The sequence below is a fragment of the Typopeltis vanoorti genome, chromosome 26, assembly GCF_054136105.1.
Source record: "Typopeltis vanoorti isolate ZY-2024b chromosome 26, IOZ_Tvanoo_1.0, whole genome shotgun sequence".
NCBI lineage: Eukaryota > Metazoa > Arthropoda > Arachnida > Uropygi > Thelyphonidae > Typopeltis > Typopeltis vanoorti.
The window spans coordinates 28,073,653-28,098,281 of NC_143574.1; the positions used below are offsets into that span (position 1 = coordinate 28,073,653).

Sequence of the window (24,629 nt, forward strand, 5' to 3'; positions counted from 1 at the left end):
GAAAATGGGGTCAAAACAGTTGCCATCATGCGATCCATCATACCATATAACTTAGCTAATAACGTAGAATCTTATTATCTAAGACAGTTGAAGGAATAAATACAAAGGCTACTATTTGTAGAAAATGAGAAAGTTAAGACTAAGTCGATGTCCTTCATCAATGAAGAACAATTTGATCATCTTTGCATCGTCCACAAGTTGTTAAATAAATGGTTAAAACTTTCCATTCCATGAGCTTTAATTCTCTCTGTCTATTGGTATTTACTTTTTTGCTTTTCTTTATATGTAGCTCAGCGAGTGTTAAGTATTATTTTCTCCCTCTGCAAGTCTTCAACCTTGCCTGCAGTTATGTTCTTTATTCTACAAGTACTTGCTTTAGTAATTGCTAATTCACTGAGTATACAATGTCAGCGCAGTACAATCAACAAATATAAATAAAACATCAAAACTTTGGTCTCGTGTGCTTTTAGGGATTACTTCTTAGCAGCTTTTAATCGAATTAAAGGTGCAACTTTGATATGAAGGTCTAACGAGGTTAAAGTAGTTTTCGGAGAAAATTTTCCAAATTCGATTAGGTGTTCCTCAGAAGCGCCAGGTAGACTTCCTAAAAATTAGCAGATGAACTTCTGCGAACGACATTGATTTATTTATTAGCCATAATTACAGAGGAACCTGGTGGCTAGCTTTTACTGCGAAGACAACAATACACGTACATATTTATAGCGAATATACAGATTATTATTATTTTTTTTAAATTTGACTGCCATCAGCCATCTACGTTTATGTCAATACTACGTTAGACAAGGGAGAAATGGGATTTGAAACAAGTCATGTCTTTATTTGCATGTTCTGACTTCTGCTTGATGGTGATGATTTGCATATTAAATCATTCTCAGAGTAATAAGTAAAATGGGGGGGTGGTTAACGACCGAATTTAAGATTCAGGTTTCGTGGGATTCGTATTCTGTGTGTGTGTGTGTGTGTGTGCGCGTTTACAGGTGACATGTGACAGGTTCGTTTACGGAACTTCAAGAACGAAATAGGCGAACGTGTGTCATTTTGCACCCTTGCAACCTTTTCTAGATACCAAACATGGGACTTTATCCAAGCCACCTCAGTCCTCTAGCAACCATGGTGGTTTCACCTGCCATCCAAAGACAATCAAGGATTCTTGTCCATCGTAGGATTTTAACCCACAGCTTGTTAGTTGGAGAGCTGGTCCTTATCCATTCAGTCAATCCCCGTTAAAGATTGAATAACTCGAGAACCAGCTGATGTCCCTTATGTGTTTATTTTCCTGTAAAAACAAACACATGAGGGACTTGCATTTATCGATCTAGCATTATGAAAGCTGCCAGGAGGCCACACAGGCAAATAAAAGGTTATTAAAATTATCCACTATAAGTAAAACCAGTACTGAGTGGTCATAAATTAACTTTCCCTCTTTGGAGGTATCTGTAGCCAAAACTAATACACGGAATGAGACCCCATTTTATATTGAGACTTTTGAAGGCATGGGGAGATGAATTCCGGGAGAAAAAAAAAAAAGATTTAGTACCAAAATTCGCCGATAGGGGAAATTTTGGCGCTGGAGGAGCCCGAAAGCAGTCGAATATTTGTAGTAAACGCAGGAAAAAAGGATATTATGCAAATTTTACTGTTCGTACGTGAAAGTAGCGCAACCAATTCCACCTAAAAAGGGATTAGGAGTTCAATCACTTCATTAATCTTGCAAGTTATTGTTTTAGTTTAATTATTATTATTATTATTATTATTATTATTATTATTATTATTATTATTATCATTGTGACGTGCCACATATCCAGCTGGGATGAGTGACGCGGATGTCGCTTACACCGTCGAAATGTTATTATTCCATTTTATCTGCCTTTAATGTAATTATCCGCTAGTTTTCGGCTCCACCAGCGCCAAAATTTTCCCTATCGGAGACATTTGGTACTAAATCTTTTTTTTTTTCTCGCAGAAATCGTCTCCCCATGCCTTCAAAAGTCTCAAAATAAAATTTGGTCTCATTCCGTTTATTGGTTTTAGCTTCAGATGCCTCCAAAGAGGGAAAGTTATTTTATGGCCATCCTGTATTTATTGTTTGATTCTAGGTTTATATTTGCTGATCGAAGTATTAACAGCAAATCTGTGCTTAGAAAAGGATCCATAATATGGATCCTCAGGGGATTTCTTTTGAATAAATCGCCCTGTATAAATATCATTAAGAAAACCATGTCTTGTGGGCGCGTATAAATTATAGTGCATAATTGATCATCATTTTCAAAAAATGCTTTTTGATCATCTGTTGGTTTCTGAATTTTTATTAACAATCAGACCGGAAGTCTTTGAATAGCGCAACCAATTCAACACAACAGCAAGAGAAAAAAAAATCTCTATATCTAAAAAAGATTAGCCTTTTTCCACTTCAGATAATTGGCTGAATGTTCCCATTTATTTTTTGCTCCATTTTATGAAAGATTGCGAAACAAAAGACAAACTCTACCGATTAGTAACGAGCTTTACCAAAACGAAACTTGGAGCAATTTGCTGGTAGTTCAATGACTGAGGGGAAATTGAAGATTACATGATAGGGGGCTGCCGTGCAAGTCACAGCGATAATTGCTTTTGAAAGTTACAGCTTTCAGTGACAACCCAGCGCTATAGATAACATTCTGATAACAAGCTCTTGTAAATCCGGGAATGTGGTAGATGCGATACTGAAGCTCTTCTGTAGCCATATAGCGCATGCGCTGTCTTCTCTTTGGAGTATTTGTTTTTTTCTGCCTTTTCATCGAAAATTCACGCTCCTGTGTTTTCATAATTGACGTCTTATGCTATTGCAAATCGAATTCGTGCACGTAATCTAAAATTATAATTTGCAGTCCATAGTGAAAAGAAGGTGAAGGATGTTGGATTTATAATAGCAATAATCCCGTGTTGTAAATCATGCTTTGTGTGATTTGCTTCTGTCTTTGAAGATATTGTTGAAAATACTGAACGTAATACGTTCATATGTTCTGGTATTTTTGACCACAAAATAGTCAAAGACTTCAACAAAGCGTTAGGACGTCTTTAAATCAGAATTTAAACATTTTAGCAGGGGCGAATGCTGGTCTTGAACTTCACGCTTGCTCTTGTTATCATTCAGGGAGTCAGAGGTGTGATTGAAGTCTGATTAGCGGAATAATGAATTACTAACCATTTAAAACAATATATTTAGAAATTTATGTATATTTAATCATACAAATACAACATTTATTTTACAAATGATATTCTATCTTTTTCAATTTAGCTACTTGAATACGAATTCTACCCTACGGTTCTTCTTTATGAACTGGTCAATAACATCGTCATAAAAAGTTGGGTTTAACTTAATTTTCCCAAGCAACACGCACACTTGTAAAGGCTGGCTGAAGCTCACTGACTAGAGCTACTTTGACTGCGTATGGCCTGTGTTTAAGACGACGTGAAGGGAGCGGAAATGGCTATGCGCGCGCATGAAATCACAGTGCTGCAGCGAGGACCTGGAAGCTCCTACAACCGAGCAAGCCAAGGTAGCTTTGACTAGACGAGCAAGCATCGGCCTTCGATACATAACGCAAAGCTCAATTATTGCCGCGCAAGCTTAAGACGTCTTCTGTCTACAAAAATAAAAGCCTAAATGAAGTGTTCTTGCTCCTACTCTTGAAACTATGTCCAATTTCTGAGGTCTGTAATGGATGGAAGAGACATGCAGATATCTGTCAGTATGCGTTGGTCTTCGAATGATAGAAACTTTTATTTTACCAGATTCCTTAGAAGTTCGGCATCGAAGAGAACCATTCATAAATGATACATGCACTGCTTGGAAGGAAGTCAACGGATGTCCCATGGGCAAGATGCATCATGCCATGTAACGAGTCACGTGTTTATAACCGGTATAAATTAGAGGAATATGATGCTCCCAAGTTTGGCGAATTGTTGACAAATTGGTCCATCCCAGGTGAGCAATCAGGAATACTATACTGAGATAGAAGCGTAGGGAGTCAACTGTAAGTGCTACCCCAGTGATCGACCCACTACACTCACCGTCATTCTTCGGTCGACACGTTCAATGCGGTATTTCGAGTATTGAGTGGAACACGAATCTCCACCAAAACATTCAAAACCGAGGCTCACAATATGGGTTTCCATGGTAAGACCGCAATATGCAAGCCCTACATTATCCGAATCAACACGCAGCATCGTCTTCAGTGGTGCAAAGAGCTTGTACAGTGGGACGTCGAAGCTTGCAAAGGTGTCTTATGGAGCGACGAATCACGTTTCCTACTTTGTTGAGTTGCTACGAAACTGACCATCGTCTCTTTCAGCAAGACAATGAACTGTGTTATAAGGCTGCCGCAGTTTGTGGACACGAACATCACCACACTTTTCCCGCTTCCACAGAGCTCTGATCTCAACCCTATTAAGCATCTGTGGGATGAACTGGGTGAGGTCAACGGACGTCCAGGAACTCATTGCATGCCTATAGGAAGAATGGTCCAAAATTCACATTGATCGCCCGTAACGCTTATGCCCTGTAGGACTGATACAGTCATCGAGCGCAGGAGGTCCTATACGTTTTTAGGGTACTGTCCGACCACAGATGCTAACCCTCTCGACACTTCTGCGCATGTCACAACAAGGAGAATCCATTCCGATAATAGGGTAATCAATCCGTCTTCTGAGATGAGTTTGTTTATTATTACACGTTGGAAAATTAACTTCTGTTTTATGATCATTGTAGTTTTTAACGTGGTAACTAGTTTGCTTGTAGAACAGTTGGGAAATTTTAAGTATAAAGCAACGTGTTCGCGTGTTGGTGACGAATTCGTGCATCGCCTTTATTTCTTACTTCCTCTTCAGCCCAAAATTAATCATTCATCGCATTATTTGACAGTCTTCATATACAATGCATATAATTGAAAACTTCATAATTAAAATCAATAATTAATTATAATTAATAACAAAACGCCATCAGAAAATCACCGGTAATAAAAACGGTTGCTTTTATTGGAGTAAAAATGCCATTCAATCCCTTGGGAATTGTGGGTGTTGCATTTGAATGATGGAGCATTTCTGTTCACGTTTATGGTCGACATTAATCTTTTATTTATTAGAAAATATAACGTTTTAGTTATTCATACGCTTTTTTAATAACCAGCTGCTCTTGTGTACTGCTAGAAGCACGTTATCTTGAGGATACCACGTCGAATTCGTTGTTTGTAAACTTCGGTAACATCTTTTCATTAATGGCAGAGTTAAAACGGCTTTTCGAAAATATTTTTAGTATTTAGTTTATGATTTTAATAATAAAAAAACTCTTAAAAACGTAAAATAAATTATGGAAATTAAAGGACGTAGTATTTTAGAAGGGGTGAAGAATAAAAAAGGAAAAACATGACAAATTAATATAATTAGGAACAGCTGGGCTGTACAGATAAGTGTAGTTGAACACCTACAGGGCTGTGACGCCATATTTACAAAAGTATGTTACTGCAAAATGTTCTAATTCAAGGATATGTAAGAGTTTTCTCTCACTGTTCCCTGTACTTTGTGATGTCTATGATGTAACACGACAGCTCAGCTGGGGGTGCCTTCTGTAATTTAAGATGTTTACCTAACTACACCCCAAAATGTAAAGCATCGCAAATAAGCTTCCAAATATGGTCCTTGTATGGAAGAACTTGAAAACATTAAAATTTCAGATTTCTTCCATGCAAGCAAAACCGGTATATATATATATATATATATATATATATATATATATATATATATATCCATCCAGCACAACGATGTGCGCATGCGTGTTGTCATACCGGTTTTAATCCTGCTATTGAGTATACTTGTTTGTTAAAGTTATACTCATGGGCCAAAATATTATGATCACACCCACTTATGCGTGTTGGGATTCTTTTGGCCGAGATACCCGCTTCCACTCATCCTGGCATTGACTCCACTAGACTACGAAAAGTGTTCTGAAGTATTCTGGACCAACTAGGCAAGATAACGTCTCCCAGAGGTCAATGACCAGGCTAGAAATGACTTTGACAAGTGGATGCCGCGTTCCCCCCCATGATTCCACAAATGTTCGATGGAATTCAAATCAGGTAGGCGGACAGGTAGGACACAGATACTTGGACATATTCATCAAGACATGTTCGCACACGGCGAGCCTTGTGATACGCTTAGTCTTGATGGAGGAATACTCATCCATCATGCCACAGTCACAATGGAGAACAGTTGTTGTTATAATAAATTTAGTTTAATCCTTTATCCAAGTGTAAGTCTCTGGGTCTGTCTCCCATTGACGACACCTCAATAAAGGTCGAAACCGGTCTGGGAAGTAGCCCTTCCCTTAATGCATAGCAGTATACAAATGTTCGATGGACCAATCTAGTTTTATTCTTTCTCTTACTGATTTGTTGGTTTGCTTTGCAGTTCATGGTATTCTTAGTAAGCGTTTTCAAACCCATAATTCAAATGCATCTATCTTCCTTCTTTCACTCTTTCTCAGGGTCCAACTTTTACATCCATACAGTACCACAGGGAATACCATTGTTTTCACGATTCTGATTTTTGTTGCGAGGCTACTATCTTTATCTTTAAAGATCTTGCTTAAATTTGTCCTTGCTTTCTTTCTGAGTAATAATCTTCTTCTAACTTCTTCAGTACAATATCCATCTTTATCAATTCGGGATCCTAGGAGCTTTAATTAGTCGTGATGCCACTATCGAAGCCATAAAGGGCATCGCTTCTGAAGGTGCTATCAATAAATACGATGCGATGTAGTATTTCCTTTGACTCAACATATTGTTGGGATTATGTTTCTCTTGCTTTAAATACATCCATCCTGATCAACAGAGCTATCTTATGAACTAACCATATACTAGCCAAATATTGGAGAAGTGTCAAAAAAACACGCAGCAGGAAGTATCTCATTAAGTTCTCTGCGTTTATTCAAGTATCAACGGCAACCCAACTCCCTTTCACATCGATGAATTCCTTTTATTATAAATTTGTCACGAAATGGCTAAAACCGTTATTTCCTAGCTCAAACATTTCTGTGTATTACGATAAAAGCTGATAGTGCACGTTCAAGTTAGAGCAACCTACTGCTGGAGATAATTAATTAATCAGTGAGAAAATCTGTATATTTCAACGATGTCTATATCTTGTTGTTGAAACTTTGTTAGGTCACTCTTGTCAGCCATTGAAATCGCGCATGCGCACATTTCCATGTAACTTGTACTTGATAAATTGTTTTCGATAAAGTAGCTAAAGTGTCCACTGATCAGCCCACACACAGCCTTTATTTGCTATAGGCCTTGTGGCCTCTCTTGTGTGGGAGTGATAACCCCCTCCCCACCCAAACATCGTAAGAACTGTAGAAAATAGGGGGTGTTATAACCAGTGTTCAGAACTTAAATTTCTTATAGGTTACTTTATGCCCATCGTTATGGATCTAGCAATGCACGTGATTTATTTCTAACGTCTTACTCTATCTAAAATAGCTTCCTTGTGACAGTGTTCACCTTTGTTCTTAAAGCAGTTGTTCAGAATAGAGACCACGGCGTCATGCCTCGGCACGTGGACCCCATGGGTGCAGAAGCAACACTGGGCTATATGAGACAATGTCTCACTGTAGTGGCAGCCAACCCTATAGTTGGAGTCGTCACTACCCCATCGAGCTGTGCGGGCTCGAGTAGGCAGGGCATTGATCCTCGTCCTGATAAGGTCAATATACTCGAACCCAGGGAGGAGTCTGGTGCCATCCCTTACTCAATCATGCTGGGGAGGCACCAGATATGACTCTTTTAAAGGAGCACCATTTACAGAACAGTGCAGCAGAGATGCCCATTTCTTGTGTTCTGCGGATATCTGTCAATCAACCATCCTCGTATCCATGCCGATAGTTTATAATCCAATCCCATATAATCTTCCCTGTTCTGATGCACAAATTATAGTCTATTCAAGGGAATAGCCAACTGAACACTCTTTTAGCATCTTTACTGATATCCCACCAGTTCCTATTATAGAATTCTTATTCAATTAATTCAACAAAGTTCCTATTTCAAAATTCTTATTATGGTTGTCTTTTCAATCTTAATAAATGTAATGATGCACTTTGGTGTGATTAGATATCCAATGTCGTATTATATTGGTTGATTATGCTTGAATAAACTGATGAGGGCCAGGGATCTTGGAGTGTTAGTAGAAAGGAAGTTGAAATTCTGTGGCCCTGTAGCAAAGATTGCATATACAACTCAAATGATAATTACAGTGCTGAAACGAACATGACGTCCTTAGCATACATAAAGATGCGGATGTCATTTAGCTTCTTTACAAAGCCTTGATAAAACCTCACTTGGACTTCTGTGCCCGGGTCTGGTCTCCTGGTTTGCATTATGATTCTGATACAGTGAGAAAGTGCAAAGGAACGTGTTAAAAATAGCAGGATTGTAGAATACTGATCATGAAGACAGACTTAGAATTTGTAGATGATGAGTGAATCTCTTTCTATTTGCAAGCTAGGAAATTGGCAAGGAAACTAACGTGGGTCTCATATATGCGTGGATGCATTTGGGTTTTTTTTTTATCAAGAAAACTGTGTTTTTAAATCCTGTGAAACAGCCAAACGTGCTAGAAGATCACAGCAAAGCAGTGCAGTCTGATGAATACATCCTGGCGACCTTTAATATCACCAAAACGAGTTTTCTATCTGTTAATAATAACTAATTAGTCCAATAGAAAAGTAAAATTTATGTTAATGTAGGCTTACTACCTTCACTGTATCTCTTTCTCTCTTTCTGAGTTGCGTTCTGATGTTATCTCATCAAAATCTTTTTTCCATTATTCTTTTATCTTCCTTCCAATATCCAATAGCTGCCACCGCCTAAGAGGATATAGAAAATTAATTTCTTCGTTCACTTTCTCAAAAAAAAATCAGCTGAAATTCTTTTACCTTAGTTGGATTTTCTTATCTTTCTAAGATTAAAAAAAAAAACCGTCACTCAAGAACTCCAATGGATCCCAACATTATCCGTTTATAGCTGATTCACTTAATCAATATCGCAAAGATTAAAATCCTCCAATTGGATAATACATCACTGCCATTCTCACCTCCAAGGTAACATACATCCACTTAACAGATACCCTCCATCTAAATTCCCTAAACACAGCACATACTCCCAAGATTCCTTCGAAAATAAAGTATACAGTATACCGTCCATTTTACGTTGTGTTTTTCTTTTGATGTGCCATTTGTTTTAACCCACCTCGTATCCAAGAAAACTCTACATCACCTCATTTTTTTCATCCTTCAGAACAGTGCATCTCCATCAAATAAACAAAAAAAAACGTTTTCTTTCCTTTTTTTGTCTATAAATCGTATTGTATAGTTCCCACATCTCTTTCATATTTCAATTTCTAGTATTTCTTTGTGTATACACAAAAAAATTAATTTCATGCTCCTCAGCTATCGTATGACGCATGCGTACTTCATCCATTTCAATTTCTAGAAGCTGCTCACGGTGTTACACAGCTTCTAACAGCAAGAAAGATCCCAGATCATTGGAAAATCTATAACCTCGGTGCTTTCATGACACTGGTGAGAGCAAACTGGCAGATGAATAGAGCTCCAACTTCAAAACACAGATGACAGTAAGGATCATGATATAGTGGCTGCATTCTCTGCATAGCGAAAGTAGAAAAAAAAATTCCACTGTTTTCTACTGATCATCGTGTCTCTACGATGATTTGGAATGTCCGATTCATTTGATTTTTTTTATTTCTTTCCAGCACCCACTCTCTTTACCTCCAAGAGTATTTTATAGGCGGTAAACCAAGCAGTCGCTTTTGATAAGCCCATAAAAATAATAAACGGCCGAAATGTTTTTTTTATATATATCCTCTGGGCAAATTTTATTGTATTGAGTTGGCGAGGGAGTGATCGCCTCTGCATTTGTAAAAATAGTCCGAAAAACTGTTTTAGTTTGTTTAATAACAGAATAATGTAGTGTTCAAGCGAAAACGCTTCCAAATATAAACTTGCTGTCCGTTGATGAGTACAAACCCTTTTAAAAGCATCTATAAAGAAAGAAAAAAACATTATTTTAAAATGAAGCCACGTAGATAACGGTAATAATAATAATAGAAAGAAGGAAAAAAATATAAAAAATGCTTTTAAAGATTTTAAATAACCACATGAGTTGAACGAAGGACATTTATAAACCTTCGCTAAGTTCACAGTTTTTTAATAGTTTTAATAATGTCGATATTAATGTGAGAAATTCTGATCAAGTTATATTACAAAAAAAGAAAGAATTTTTTTACATCTGCCCTGAGGGTAGCAGTGAAAAAGATTCAAATTTGTCATAATTTTCATGGACAAATAAGATAGTAGATTTTTTTAATTTTGGGGAAAAGCTGCTTCCAGTTTAATCATATGCGTCTAAATTAATAAGTTGGAAGTGAAATATAAAATTTTAAATAAATAAAAAAATTAATTTACTATAAATAATAAAATGGGCCACAACCCTAAGGGATTTTAGTGGCGCTGAAGGATGTAAAAATCACTTTAAGTATAACTTTCCTGGAAATTCATCTTTTCGATGTGGCGCGCGCGCGCGTGTGCGTGTGTGTGTGTGTGTGCAAAATAAAAGTTTCAGATTCTACTTTAAAAGATAGTAGCATCTGCTGCCTTCACTATTTGACTTTTCAATTAATAATGTAAACACGCTAAACCTTTTTGACACCAATATCACTAGGTCTATATATTGCTAAGTCTATTTATTATTTTTTTTGGGGGGGGGGGGAGGTTAGAAGTGATTTATTTATTATTTGTAAGCTTCCTATAATAGTACAAAATGTTGAACAATCACGTGTGTAACCTAAGAGCAACAGCTCATCCAGGTTACGATATGCATAAAGTTACAAAAATTTATGTGAATGCATTTTCATTATATAGACATACGTACATTCATATAATATACATATTATTATAATATAATTACATAATAAAATCGCAGGAGACATACTAATATGTACAGAGAAAGTTGCATAACAATTAATTGGGAATAAAATAAAACAAAGCAGTTAAAATAGCATTTAAATTTGAGACTGAATCTTTGAATACAAATACGCTAAAAACCAATCATTTATACAATTATTTTGAACAGAGCTTCCTCGTTTCCGTGGTTAAATAAATGTTATTTGATTCGAGTTTTGTATTTGTTTGGGTTAGTTTCATTTCTTATCGTTAGAGGTAGTGTGTTGAATACTTTTGGCGTTAAATAAGTAAAATGTTTGTCTGCTGCTTCTTTATTTGCTTTTGGAACTAAATATTTTAGGCCCTTACGTCTACTAAGGAAAGTATCTTGTTTGATATTTACCTATTCGTTGTCGTTTTTTATGAATAATAGTATCTTATAGACGTATAAATGTCTAACGGGTAGTATGTTTAGTATGGTGTATTTATTACACATTACAGTATCCTTATATTTGTTTCTAGTTAAGATTTTAATTACTTTATTCTGAGTCGAGACTAAAGGTTTCAGAGTAGTGCGATAGATTCCTCCCCAACTTAATATACCATATTGTAGTGTGCTTTGAATCCAGGCAGAATATAATATTTTTAGCATATTTAAATTTAAGAATCTTTTTAGGTAGTCAAGTCTGTTTAACGTAATCCTTACTTTATTTACGACATCGGTGATATGCGGCTTCCAGCTTATCAACATTAATTGCAAAATTAATTGTGCAGTGAAGTTCATTTTGCCAGTTGTATTTCGCAAGTTAAATTTTACGTCTTTAGTTTTTGAGACATTCAGACTGAGTTTGTTTGACTGGAACCAATTGGTTACTTTCAAAAGATCAGCATTCACGATGGTTTTCATTTTGAAAATGAGTACTGTATCATCTGCAAAAGTATTTATTTTACTGTTTAGTTTAAGATTGCAGAAGTCATTGATATAAATATTAAATAAAATTGGTCCCAGATCCTTGTGGTACACAGCAGTCTGTTTTGGAGCTGCTATAGCTGTTATTTATTTTTACAATTTGTGATCTGGCATTTAAGTAATTTTTGAACCAGTTTAGGGCAGTACCTCGTATTCCTATGACTTCTAATTTTTTTATTAACATTTCATTTGATACAGATACAGAGTCATCGAGGGAGGGCATCTACTCTACAACTCTATCTCCACCACTCACAATCCACCAACTGACCGCAACTACACCAACGCCATCTATCGCCGACCATCAGTATTTCCACAAACAATCACAAACATCCATGCCCACAGCGGGATTCTAACCCGAGTTCGATTTCCAAGTTCATTTGCAATAATTGTGTATGTTGAGCCGATTTGTTTATAATTAGAAATAAAGAAATTTTAGAAAATTCTTTTAAAAATAGTTACAGATGACCTTGACACTAGGAAACATTTAAAAAAAAAATTTAAAACATTTTTCCGATTTCCACAACTTGCATACATCGCACTTGTCATAGCAAAAAAACTACCAGAAACCGCTTTGATAGTGATAAATAAATAAATAGTTGTTAGGATTTATCAAAATGTAAAACCATTGACATTAGCATTCTGCTAGATTAACAATAAATTTATTATTTGTTTATGATCTGATTAAAATTATATTTACAGATTTATACAAAATAATATTAAAGCACTATTTTAATTCTTGCTGTTTTTAAAAAAATAATTTAAAAAATTTCCAGTTTATGAAACTTTTATGCATATTTAAATCATAATTGATTATAAAAATTGTGTATTTCTTATAAATAAAAAATAATTCAAATTCCTCATGACTCATGTATTGTTGATTTCTGTTTCCTAGGTGATACTAGTCACGTGGCACGGTTCTGCAACATACTATCTCGTGCCATGGATATAAACGAAGTCGAAGATGAAGTTTATTGTGTTGTACAGAGTGGTATATGAATAGGAACACGAAAAATGCGGCAAGATACATTTTTAACGCGTGTCGTAGTTTAAAAAAAGGGCTTCGTGAACATGGATTTTTATGAAAACAGTACGAACTTCTCCTTCGCTCTTTCATTTGACAATTCTCCTGTAAAGACCGTAAAAGCTGCACGATTTCACAGCAATGATAGTGACATATCGCCAAACATCACCACTACTACCATTATATGGGATGCAGGAGTATCGGCAATGCCCAAAGAAATCGCATGGTACGATTGGAGCAATTCTATCTATCCAAGTGGTTACAGTCAATTGCAAATAATTCTTACCGCTTTTTTTGTGACCTGTGTTATGGTACTGATTGTCGTCGGGAACATGCTGGTCTGTATTGCCATAGCAACAGAAAAAGCCTTAAAAACAGTACAGAATTGGTTTATTGCTTCTTTGGCAGTGTCTGACTTCCTAGTAGGGCTTGTTATAATGCCTTTCTCTCTAGCTAATTTATTAATGGGGTATTGGATATTTGGTTCGTTGTGGTGCGACATTCATGCAGCTCTGGACGTTTTGTTGTGTACAGCCTCAATTAATAACTTGTGTTTGATCAGCTTGGATCGCTACTGGTCCGTTACCCAGGCGGTCGAATATCTGAAAAAAAGAACTCAATCCAGGGCGATATTTATGATTTGTTTTGTTTGGGCGTTGTCGGCTCTCATTTCGTTGCCCCCTTTATTAGGATGGAAAAAAGAAGAAAAAGAGACGCAATATCCAACGTGTGCCCTTAGCGATGACATTGGCTACGTGCTGTATTCAGCGTTCGGATCGTTTTATATTCCTGCCCTAGTGATGGTGTTCGTCTACTTCCGTATATTTATGGCGGCGCGTTCCAGGGCGAGAAGGCACGTCAAGAAACCCAGACACGCTCCGGAAGTGACCAACGACCCTCCACGAGACAAGTCCACAACGACCACCACCTGCACAAGTTTCAGTAATCCTAGTCCGCCAGATAAACATCGTGATTCCGATTTGTTTGCGTCCGTAGATAGTTGTCAAATGAATGGTAGCCATTCGAAAAGGGACAGTCCATCAACCCCCGTGTTAGCCCCCGAAATTATTATCGAGACGTCCAACGAGTACTCTGGACACGACTCCGAAAAGCAATTTCAAATGGAGTTCAGTAGGATCGAAGCTAAGGACTTGAAAATCTTGAGGAACGAACGAAACTGGACTGAATCCGAGAATGGTGCTCAGGGTGTTAGTACGGTGTCCGGAGAAGCCCTCCTTACCCCTTCGATGCGTAACGTGGTGCTAAACGAACACACTTCCTCCCTTCTGACCACACCTAGAAACGTTTTTGGCTCGACCCTGTCTCTTGCTGACTGTGATCAAGATGTTAATGAGCTCTATGAAACAAATAGCGCAACAAAAATACGAAGAAAAAAAAAGCCTAAGAGATTACGTCAGCATCTCCCTGCCAGACCATTGCCATCGGACACAGAAAGACAAAAAAGGCGAATAGCCAAAGCCAGAGAAAGAAGAGCCACGTTAATCTTAGGACTAATCATGGCTGCATTTATTCTGGCTTGGTTACCATTCTTTGTTATTTATGTGCTAGAAGCCATATGCAAAGCAAAATGCGAGATTGGCGAAACTGGATTCGCTATTGCCTTTTGGCTAGGTTATTGTAATTCAGCATTAAACCCTATCATTTATACAATATTCAACAGGGACTTTAGACGGGCGTTTCAAAAAATATTATTTAAATAGCACATTATACATGACTAATGCATTATTTTGTCTTCCATTATATACTCTAAGTGGAAAGTGCCTGTATGAACAATAGGGTATCAGGTGTGCGCTGTTAAAAATCGGAAAGGGGCTACCTGCTGCCATTATTTGTATTCAAGAAGCAACAGACATCATGATGGTGGCACACACAGTTTCAGGATTAAAAATAATTTCAGCTCATTTAAAAATATATATATAAACTCCATTTGACGGACAGGAGAACATTCCATTGACATTCATGAACATATTGAAGTTCACAATTTTCAAGATATATGTAAGCACTATATTTTGAACCCCACAATTTTATGCACATCCACGATCTCCAAGCCAATCCAAAGACCTGTCGATAAGAAGAAAAAAAGTGTTTAGAACATCACGTGTTTATGATCATCAAAAGTCAGCAATATTTTTTTCTCCTTTCACTCTTCTGTCTTTTTATTTTTCTTTCACACATGTTCTTCATAATCTTTTCTCGCTTCAAAAAAAAAAGCCAATGTGTTATACGTGAATATGTATTTTTTTCCGTATTTTAATTTCGTGCTAAAACTATAACCTTGAATAGATGTAAATATCGTCGATGTATTTTTCGAGACCAAAAAAAAAAAAAAGTCTGAAGATGTTCGTAAAAAAAAAAAAAAAACAGAAAAAAAACCAGACATAATTCTGTATACATTTTTGCTGTGATTTTCACTGTTTATTAGTTCTACTATTGTCGTTCACTGGCTCTGATGTGTGCCAGTTTATAACAGTGTAAATATATCAACATACCCTCCGGTGAATCAAGCCCAGTTTGCACAAATATTTGTTTATAATATTTTACTCATATATGTAAAAACAGCAATATGCTATGAAATATGCACAGACCCTCAAATGAAAACGATTTTCAATTATTTGAATGTCTGAATATTTTCATTTCTGTCTTCATTTTTATTATTATTTTTTCACTAAAACCAACAACAACTTTACAGAGTTGAACATAACACAGGCAGTCATTAACACCACACAACAAAAACTTGAGAAGCAGGGTTGTTAGCAACAAGAACCCGAGAAACTACAGTGGAATCCACGCCATCTGCTGGAAAAACTGGTATATTTTTACGAACAGCAAAACCCAAGAACGATTGGTTGGTCTAGTAACTATATCGATAGAGGTGACCATAGCTTATAATTTAAATTTATAACATGGAAACATAAAATCGATAGGATGGCACATTTATGCACGCAGATCGAAGTAATAACGAAAACCGGTGTGGGCTGTAAAGTAAGTAAAAAAGATTGTATTAACGTGCGTGTATAGTTCACAAAAGACTTCAGGAAAAACATGTAGTAGCGTGTTAAAAACCTTTCTCTTATGGAACAGACATAAAACATCTACATTGCTTTTTTACCTTCAAAAAAATTCCCATAGGGACCTAAAGAACTTTGAGTAGTCATGTTCTCATTTTTTTAAGTGCCCTTTTTTTTTTTTTTTTTTTAGAAGTTTTCTGTAGCTGTCTTGTCTTGATTTATCTATAAGTCTTTCACTTCGTTAAGGTTTGATTATCTTCATTATTTATGTTGTTGTTACTATTTATGCATGGGCTGTAGGCATTAGTGATTTGGGATGTGTATATTAGTGTTAATGCCATTAACACTAATATACACATCACAAATCACCAACATTCAATGCCTACATTAACTTAATGGTATGTTAACTTTGTTTGTATATTTTCCAGAGTTCGTTTTTTAATGTTCTGTAGTTATCTATGTGTTTTAAATTTCTTGGTAGGTTGTTGAGTAGCGTGGGTATCAGATGTGATCTCACAAAAGACCGTATGAGTTGTTGAAGGGTGTGGGGATGTAGAGGGTTGTTGTAGGTCGTGTTATACAATATGTGTCTCTGTTATTTCGATAGGTGATATTGAAGTAATTCCTTGTTAATGTCATATAGTGTTTCAGGTTTTTAATGCTAAGAATTCTGTGTATCGCCATGTGCTTGTCGGATATTGGTTGTTGCGTGTAAGGTGTCCAAATCACCATTGACACAATTTTCCTGTGTAGTGTTTCTAATTTTGTTAGATGGCTGTTTGATGTATTTGCATAGACTGTTATACCGTATCTGAGTAGGGATTCGCAGATACCATGACATAGGAGTTTTTTCATGTTGGGTGGAATAATATCTTTTACTTGGAAGAGTTTTGCTGCGATGATTCGGAGTTTGGTGTGTAGGTATTCTATATGTTTTGTCCATTTAAGGAATTTGTGTAAAGACCAAGGTATTTTCTATGTGTTACAGGTTTGATTTCGGGACATTGGCAGGTATTTTTGTTGTTAATGCAGCAGTATGTGTGACAATGTATCGATAGTGATGCAGGGCGTATGATTCTTGGGTTGTGTATTATCAACATCTGTGTTTTGGTGCCGTTGATTAGAATTGCGTTTTGGTAGAAGTATGTTGTGATTTCATTTAGGTCTTGTTGTGCTTTGGAGAAAGCCGTGTTGATGTCTGTGTGGATTGCTAGTAGTACAGCACTTAAATGTGATATATAATAATAATAATAATAATAATAATAATAATAATAATAATAATAATAATAATAATAATAAACAATAATACTTCTAGACCTTTGAGGCTCATGACCTTAAGGTTCAATTTCCTCCTCGATCATACTTAATACCTATCAGAATATTTTAATCAGTTGGTTCTCTTTGTAAAGCTGTTAAAGGCTTAAAATCCATATAACTCACATCATAGCCTTCCCATTGATCCTATTGCATTCTCCATAAAAAGCAGACATATTTGTTAACCTATAGTCTTCTAACGAAATCAATAAGCCTGCTCAACAAATGATTCCTACAAAGGATAACCTAAATATGGTTCCTAATTATTTTACCATCAATTTATCTATAACACTAATAAGATAGTGATCCGATCGATAATTCGCTAGTCTATAATTTTACACGTCATGCGATGAGCCACTGTTACGAACTGGAATAACCCTTGCAAGTTTCTAGCCAGAAGGTGCTATTCCCAATCTCACCTTCTGGCTGGATTGATTAAATCTCGTTTACCATTTATGGAAATATATATCTCTCCTTCTAAGTACATTAATTGTCAAATGATTTAAGACATCAACACCTTCTCCATATTTAATTCAATAAATAGATCTTGAATCTTCGTAACCACAACTATATTATTCAGAAGTGCTCCCGGGATGTTTAATTTATTTCTAATTTATCCATTTATATATCGATGAGTTATTCGGATTAAATATTTTGCTTTACAATCTTTAATTAAAAGTTTGGCTATTAATTAAAGCGAATTAATAGTTAATGCTAGTTGTTTATATCTGTCATACTTAAAAAGGGATTTATCAGATCGATACTGTTTTCATTTTTTTTTCTTATGGCGTATATCTTTAAGAACTTGATGTTATATTATTATGCAAGACATTCCTAGGAAAAATCTCTTTTGTATTAGTGGGTCTTCTGTTAATACTTCTTAATTTTCTTTAAAGATACGTTACCATTGAACTAGACAAGGGGAATGCATACACCATGATACTTTTGGATTTTGCTAAGGCTTTTGACAGAATACAGCATGGTAGACTATTGCGTGAATTGGAGAAAATGGGTCTAGGTTATACAATATTAGCATGGATAAGAGGATGGCTAACTGACAGATATCAAAAAGTGGTATACGGCAGATCTGAGTCTGCAAGGCTGTACCACAAGGATCAATGCTTGGTCCACTGTTATTCAATCTGTACATTAATGATATTGGGAAGGATTTGACAAGCGACATACAGCTATTTGCCGGTGATGCAAAGATAGGTAGGGTAATCATGAATGCTGCTGATATGCAGTCCTTGCAGAATGATTTGAATAAGCTGGAATTGTGGGCATGGGAAAATGGGCGTCAGTTCAATGTCAGTAAATGTAAAGTCATTCACTTGGGCATGATTAGATATCCAATGTCGTATTATATTGGTGGGATTAGGCTAGAAGAAATTCATGAGGCTAGGAAAAATAGGGATCTTGGAGTGTTAGTAGATAGGAAGTTGAAGTTTAGGGGCCATGTGGCAAAGGTTGTAAATACAACTGAAAAGATAATTGCAATGCTAAAACGACCATTCACATGTAAAGATAAGGATGTTATTTTGCCTCTTTACAAGGCCTTGATAAGACCTCACTTGGACTATTGTGCGCAGGACTGGTCTCCTGGTTTCCCTTGTGATTCTGATATATTGGAGAGAGTACAAAGATGTTTAAAATGATATCAGGATTGTGGAATACTGATTATGAAGATGGATGAGAATTTGGAGACTGCAGACCCTAGCAAACAGTAGAAAGAGGGGTGATATGATTGAGACTTAAACTTCTTAAAGGGTCATACAGGATTTCAATTGATGGAATGTTTCAATTTATGGAGGGTGGGGAAAGGACGAGAGGACATCCTTGGAAGCTGAGAATGAAGGCCGCCAAGTGTGAGGGCTAGATTTTTCTCTCAGAGGATGGTGCGTGATTGGAATGGATTTCCATTGGATGTTGTAAGTGCAAGAGTGTGAATAAATTCAAGAATAAGTACGATAGCTTGTGTGTGTGTGTGTGTGTGTAGTATGTGGCCTCCCTGACTCTCTGGAGGTCTATCTTAATAATAATAATAATCTCTATGACACAGTGAAGTTCTGAGTAATTAATATACAATTAATTAATTATAAAATCCAAGAAATGCATGACTAATTAATTATTTCTATTTTAAACTGCGGTTATTGAAAAGACTACAGGATTTTGTACTTATGTAAATATTAGCTGCAACATCAAGAGTTAGAAAGGTTAATTTCTTTCATATAATGTATCATAATTCACAGCACATAGCCTTTGTTTTGTAATCCAATCACGATTGTTCTTACCATGGATTCCTGTCTGTGAAATGGGAGCATTATATGAAAGAAATTATTTTTTTAAACTCTTGATGTAGCAGCTAATATATACGTAAGTTACAAAAACTAATTCTTTATCAAATATTTTCTGTTAATTATTTATTTTTAGTTGAAAAAGCTAAAAATAAACCGTACTTACATCTAATTGCAAATCATGCATTATTTTTTTCAATTTATTGTACTACAAAAAGCGAACTAATAATTAGCGACTCGTATGAGGTCAGCTGATTCAACTGACCTCAAAATATCTTGACTTTTCTATGAATTAAAAGTACGTTTTTAGATCTTTTTAATGTACAAACTTTTAATTATGTTAAAGTCGTTGAATTTTGTTTTTATAAAAATAAGCAATTGAATGTAAACATTGGGAAAGGACCCGAATTTTGTGATGGAAATGGCATTCGCGAGGAGATCACGTCATTTGTTCTTAGAATAATGTCACTGTTCAAAAAATAAAAAATAAAAAAAACATATAGACTTTCAAATGAATCCGAAGGCATGGCGATATGTAACCTAGAGTTCTTCCTTTTTTTAAAAAATAAAGGGCTATTGTGGTAAAGCAAAAAAAAATAAAGTGAATAGACAACAGAAGGTAAAAAAAAAGCATCCTTTGAGTTTTCTTTTGTGTCATAATACATTTATTTCTACTTGAAAACAGAAGTGGCCCTTAAGCCATTTCCTAAGGCAACTAAATAAATTTTGCAACATCCCACGAGATATTCATGATATACTGCACTTAGAGGAGTCTTCCAGCAAAAACGTGTGTTGGTAAGTTATATAAAGAAGTGTATTTTACTGCTTCTGTACTTGACGAATGTTCAGTCAGTTGCTCGGTGACCTATAGACGTGGTAACATCAGCGACACCTGTGGAGAAGCAACCGTGTGTGTGTGTGTGAGAGAGAGAGAGACAGTCGTGAGCTATGTATATATACTCATAGCTCACAGCAATTTGCGGTCCAAAAATGGACTGCAAATTCTTATCTGACTATTGTTTGGGATCAGGCATCGCCCTTCATGGTGGCATTGTGGCCAGACTGATATGGACTCCCTTGTTAGAAGACAATGTCCTCTGTCACAAGGTTCGCATTGTGCAATCATAGCTCGAAGAGCATATCTATGCACCTCGTGTGCTTCCCTGGCTGTGTAATTGTCTAGAATAAATCTGTGGGATCATTCGGAACACGGTATACACCGATGCCAGTGTCTCGATTGATTACCAGCCTCGTGACGTGTCTATTTGGTCTACAGTATCTCAACACACCTTCTTCAATGCCAGTACTGGTACAAGCGGTTATTTCAGCTGATGATGGTCATAAATAAACATCCTTTGCGTCCGTCTGTTATGTGGGTGGAGATTAACATGAACAAGAGCTTTCCAGGCAATCTATCAGCAGCCGAGTTTCAATTTCAGTAAGAGTTCAGACCCCTTATACTCCTGATGTTTTCTATTCGTTTCCTTCTGGATCTTCCCAGCAATATTTGTCTTTCCATTCTTCCATTTTGTAACAAATATTCTTTTTAAAACTACTACCCAAAAACTTTTTCTTAAGGATGCATATTAGTATTAACATGTCGCTTTAAAAAAGATATTCTACAAATACCAATTACAAATTAAAAATGACCACACACAGCGAAGAGAGTTCGTTGAATGGATTATGGAACAACAACAAGTGGATGCTTATTTTTCGAACCAAATGATCTTCAGCGATGAGGCTCATTTTCATCTTGATGGCTTCGTTAATCGACAAAATTGTCGCATATGGGGTTCAGAAAATCCACGAGTGATTGTTGAGAAACAAATGCATCTACAACGTGTCACTGTTTGTTGCGGATTTTGGGCTGGAGGCATCATCGGTCCATTCTTCTTCGAAAATGCGGCTGGTAAGGCAATAACAGTTAATGGTGCTCGCTATCGCGACATGATAATCCAGTTTTTTGTGCCTAAATTGCAAGATATGGATGTGGACGACATGTGGTTTCAACAAGACGGTGCCACACGCCATACAGCCCGAGAAACGATTCAATTACTGCATGAGTCATTTCCTGGTCGTGTAATTTCCCGTTTTGATGATCAGAATTGGCCGCCGAGATCATGCGACTTAACGCCGTTGGACTTTTTTCTTTGGGGTTTTTTGAAGTCTAAGGTTTATGCCAACAAGCCCACGACCACCCACGCCTTGAAGGAGGAAATTGAACGCTGTATCAACGAAATTCAGCCACATTTATGTAAAACGGTCATGGAAAATTTCGACAAAAGAGTGCGTATGTGCCAGCAAAGCCGTGGAGGTTATTTACCCGATATTCTATTCCATGCATAACCCTAGACTGTATACTTTATGAATCAATAAGAAATTACAATTTTTAATTAAAAACCTGTGTTTTCTATCAAAATTACTTCTTGCGTGAATTTTGGGACACCCTGTATATATGGGACACCCTGCGTGTACTTGCTCAATAAAAATGCCTTTTATGAATAAAATGGAGATGTCAAGTGATCGTGGAATGATGACAGTGTCCTCAAATCGAGCAAACCAATGAAGTAATTGGTTGGGCAGTAAGTTCTATAGCTGACGACAGCAACAAAATTTGCTCACCTAAATGAGCGGTTCTGTAATACACTTTACTTGTTCGATATTTTTTTGTCTCTTTCGTGTCATTCTTCTGCACCCCACCCCGAAATTGAGATCTTACGCTGTACGTTCAATATGCACGCAGTGTGGATGTCGTGTTACTATATTGTCTCGGGAATTGTGTCAGTGTGCACCAGTCACGATTTACGATGTTTTTTGCAATGTCCTTCTTACACTAATGCATTTGTTTTATGGGTGTTTGAAGTTTTTTTGATGTTTCCTCTGCATTTTAGATCTTCCTGTTGACACAATAGCATTTCCTATTATCATGATTGCTGAAATATCTGACGCACTTGAAGATGGTGTCTTTAAAGCGCATGCGTAACCATCAACCTATCCGTGGTGGCCTGATAGTACATTCAACTTAAAAAGCTGTCATTTTCAACACGCACATTATTGAATTATCTCAAGTAGATGACGATTAAGTGACACAAATGTCAGTTATTTAATATACATCGTGCGTATATGGGTTTCCTGAATTTATTCAAATACACTCATGTCTCTGTTAGCTTGTATCATGGCTGTCTGTTCTGCGAATCGAAGGCATCTAGTAGCCGAGATGATTTTAATATACATAATTATATGTTTTTGTTTTCGGATTTCGAAGCTTTCGAAGACTACAAGCACATGGGATGTTGTACACTCCAGCGTGTTTGGAAAGAAAGTCTTTTGGCGATCTTAAAACGTGATGGACAGTCTTGACCGGTTTGAACACAACTCTGATGTTCAAAGGTTTAAAACGTTTTGCGATCTTTTCGGACACTGTACCTGAATAAAGAATAACTAAAGAGGAACTGTATTCAGTAATGGTAGGTTGTTGTGGGGAGTTTCCATGAAGAATCATGTTAATTAGATTCTTTGGATAGCCATTTTTTATTAATTTTAGTTAAAAAGTCCAAAAGAGTGTTTTTGTGTCCCACCAAATTATGAAGACATCGTCTACATACCTCCACCACACTAAAGGATTTTGTCCAATTTTGAGAGAATGTCTGTTTCTAGTTTTTCCATGAACAGATCTGCAAAGGGCGTCGAAAGGGGTCTGCCCATTCATTACAAATAATTAGATTTAAGGCAATGACGAAAATGGTGAGCCGTATCTTAAGGGAAGAGATTGTATAGGATACTGATAAGTGTTTTTGTGTCCCACCAAATTATGAAGACATCGTCTACATACCTCCACCACACTAAAGGATTTTGTCCAATTTTGAGAGAATGTCTGTTTCTAGTTTTTCCATGAACAGATCTGCAAAGGGCGTCGAAAGGGGTCTGCCCATTCATTACAAATAATTAGATTTAAGGCAATGACGAAAATGGTGAGCCGTATCTTAAGGGAAGAGATTGTATAGGATACTGATAACCTATTCTACTGGGATGTTGGTAAATAAAGATACCACGTCCAAGCTATCGAGAATGTCTGTCTTTAAGATAGAGATGTTTATATATAGGAGATGTTAATAACAACAGAACAGACAACTCAGGTGTAGACCATTATTTCGCGATTACTAACCATACCATTGATTGGGACAGCAGCTCCATGCCTTACCCAGAAGGATTTCCATTGTAGAAATTTCCAAGAAGCCGTTATAGTCCTCTGTTCTGGAGAAAATCTTAACAGCAATAAAATCAACCAAATAATCAATTTACAAAACCTTCAGCAACCATGGTTGATAATATTTTCGTATTATTTGTTACATTTTTAGTGTTCGATAACTTATGAATTTACAGTGTTCTCAATTCACTGGTTTATTATTTTAGTATGTTGGCTTATTGACCATACTATAAATACACGTTCTTTTACAACAATAGCCCATTTACTGTCATTCTATCTTCTATCTTTCTAACAAGTTGGAACTCATTGGGAAAATACACGAAGAATACATTACAGGAATTGACACCCTCTGTCCAAAAAGAAACCGAACTTTTCGGAACTAGAAGAAACTAGTGGCGCAACCTGTTGTATCTTTTTTGTTATTGAAAGCAGCAACCTTCGTTAGTGTTGTGTCAACTGGTTATGGCGTTTGTTTCATTAGAAGCCGAGTTATAGTGCCAAGAGTGACAGGGGGTTTTGACGAACGGTCGGTCGTCACGATATTCATACCGTACGCGACGAATTCTCGCTATCAATCGCTTCAAAACTTCGAGATAAAACTCACCATTGACTGTTTGGCCAGGCGGAACGAATTCTTTGTGGATAATGCCCTTGGAATCGTAGAAACAAATTAACATTAGTCGCTTCTCCAGGCAACTTTTTTTCGGATGCCCCTCTTCTGGTGGTCTCCACTCGGCACTCTGGAGTTTTGTTTCGAGTTCATACTCAAAACAGCACATT

At 36.5% G+C, this 24,629-nt stretch overlaps 1 protein-coding gene across 4 annotated transcripts in view; it reads left to right on the plus strand.

Annotated features, from left to right (window-relative positions):
- The window catches only part of LOC150092438 (alpha-2C adrenergic receptor-like), a 50,208-nt gene extending 34,619 nt beyond the window's left edge, over positions 1–15,589 (plus strand). For 2 of the 4 annotated variants that reach the window (XM_090415039.1, XM_090415040.1), the window contains exon 2: positions 12,877–15,589. In XM_090415039.1, coding sequence (XP_090271165.1) covers positions 13,053–14,726 — 1,674 coding nt within the window. In that variant the 5' untranslated portion in view covers positions 12,877–13,052 and the 3' untranslated portion in view covers positions 14,727–15,589. Of the gene's footprint in view, positions 1–4,583; positions 4,693–12,182; positions 12,375–12,876 lie in introns of those variants that run through there. The other 2 variants (XM_090415038.1, XM_090415041.1) reach the window with 2 other exon arrangements.
- Positions 15,590–24,629: the final 9,040 nt, after the last annotated feature.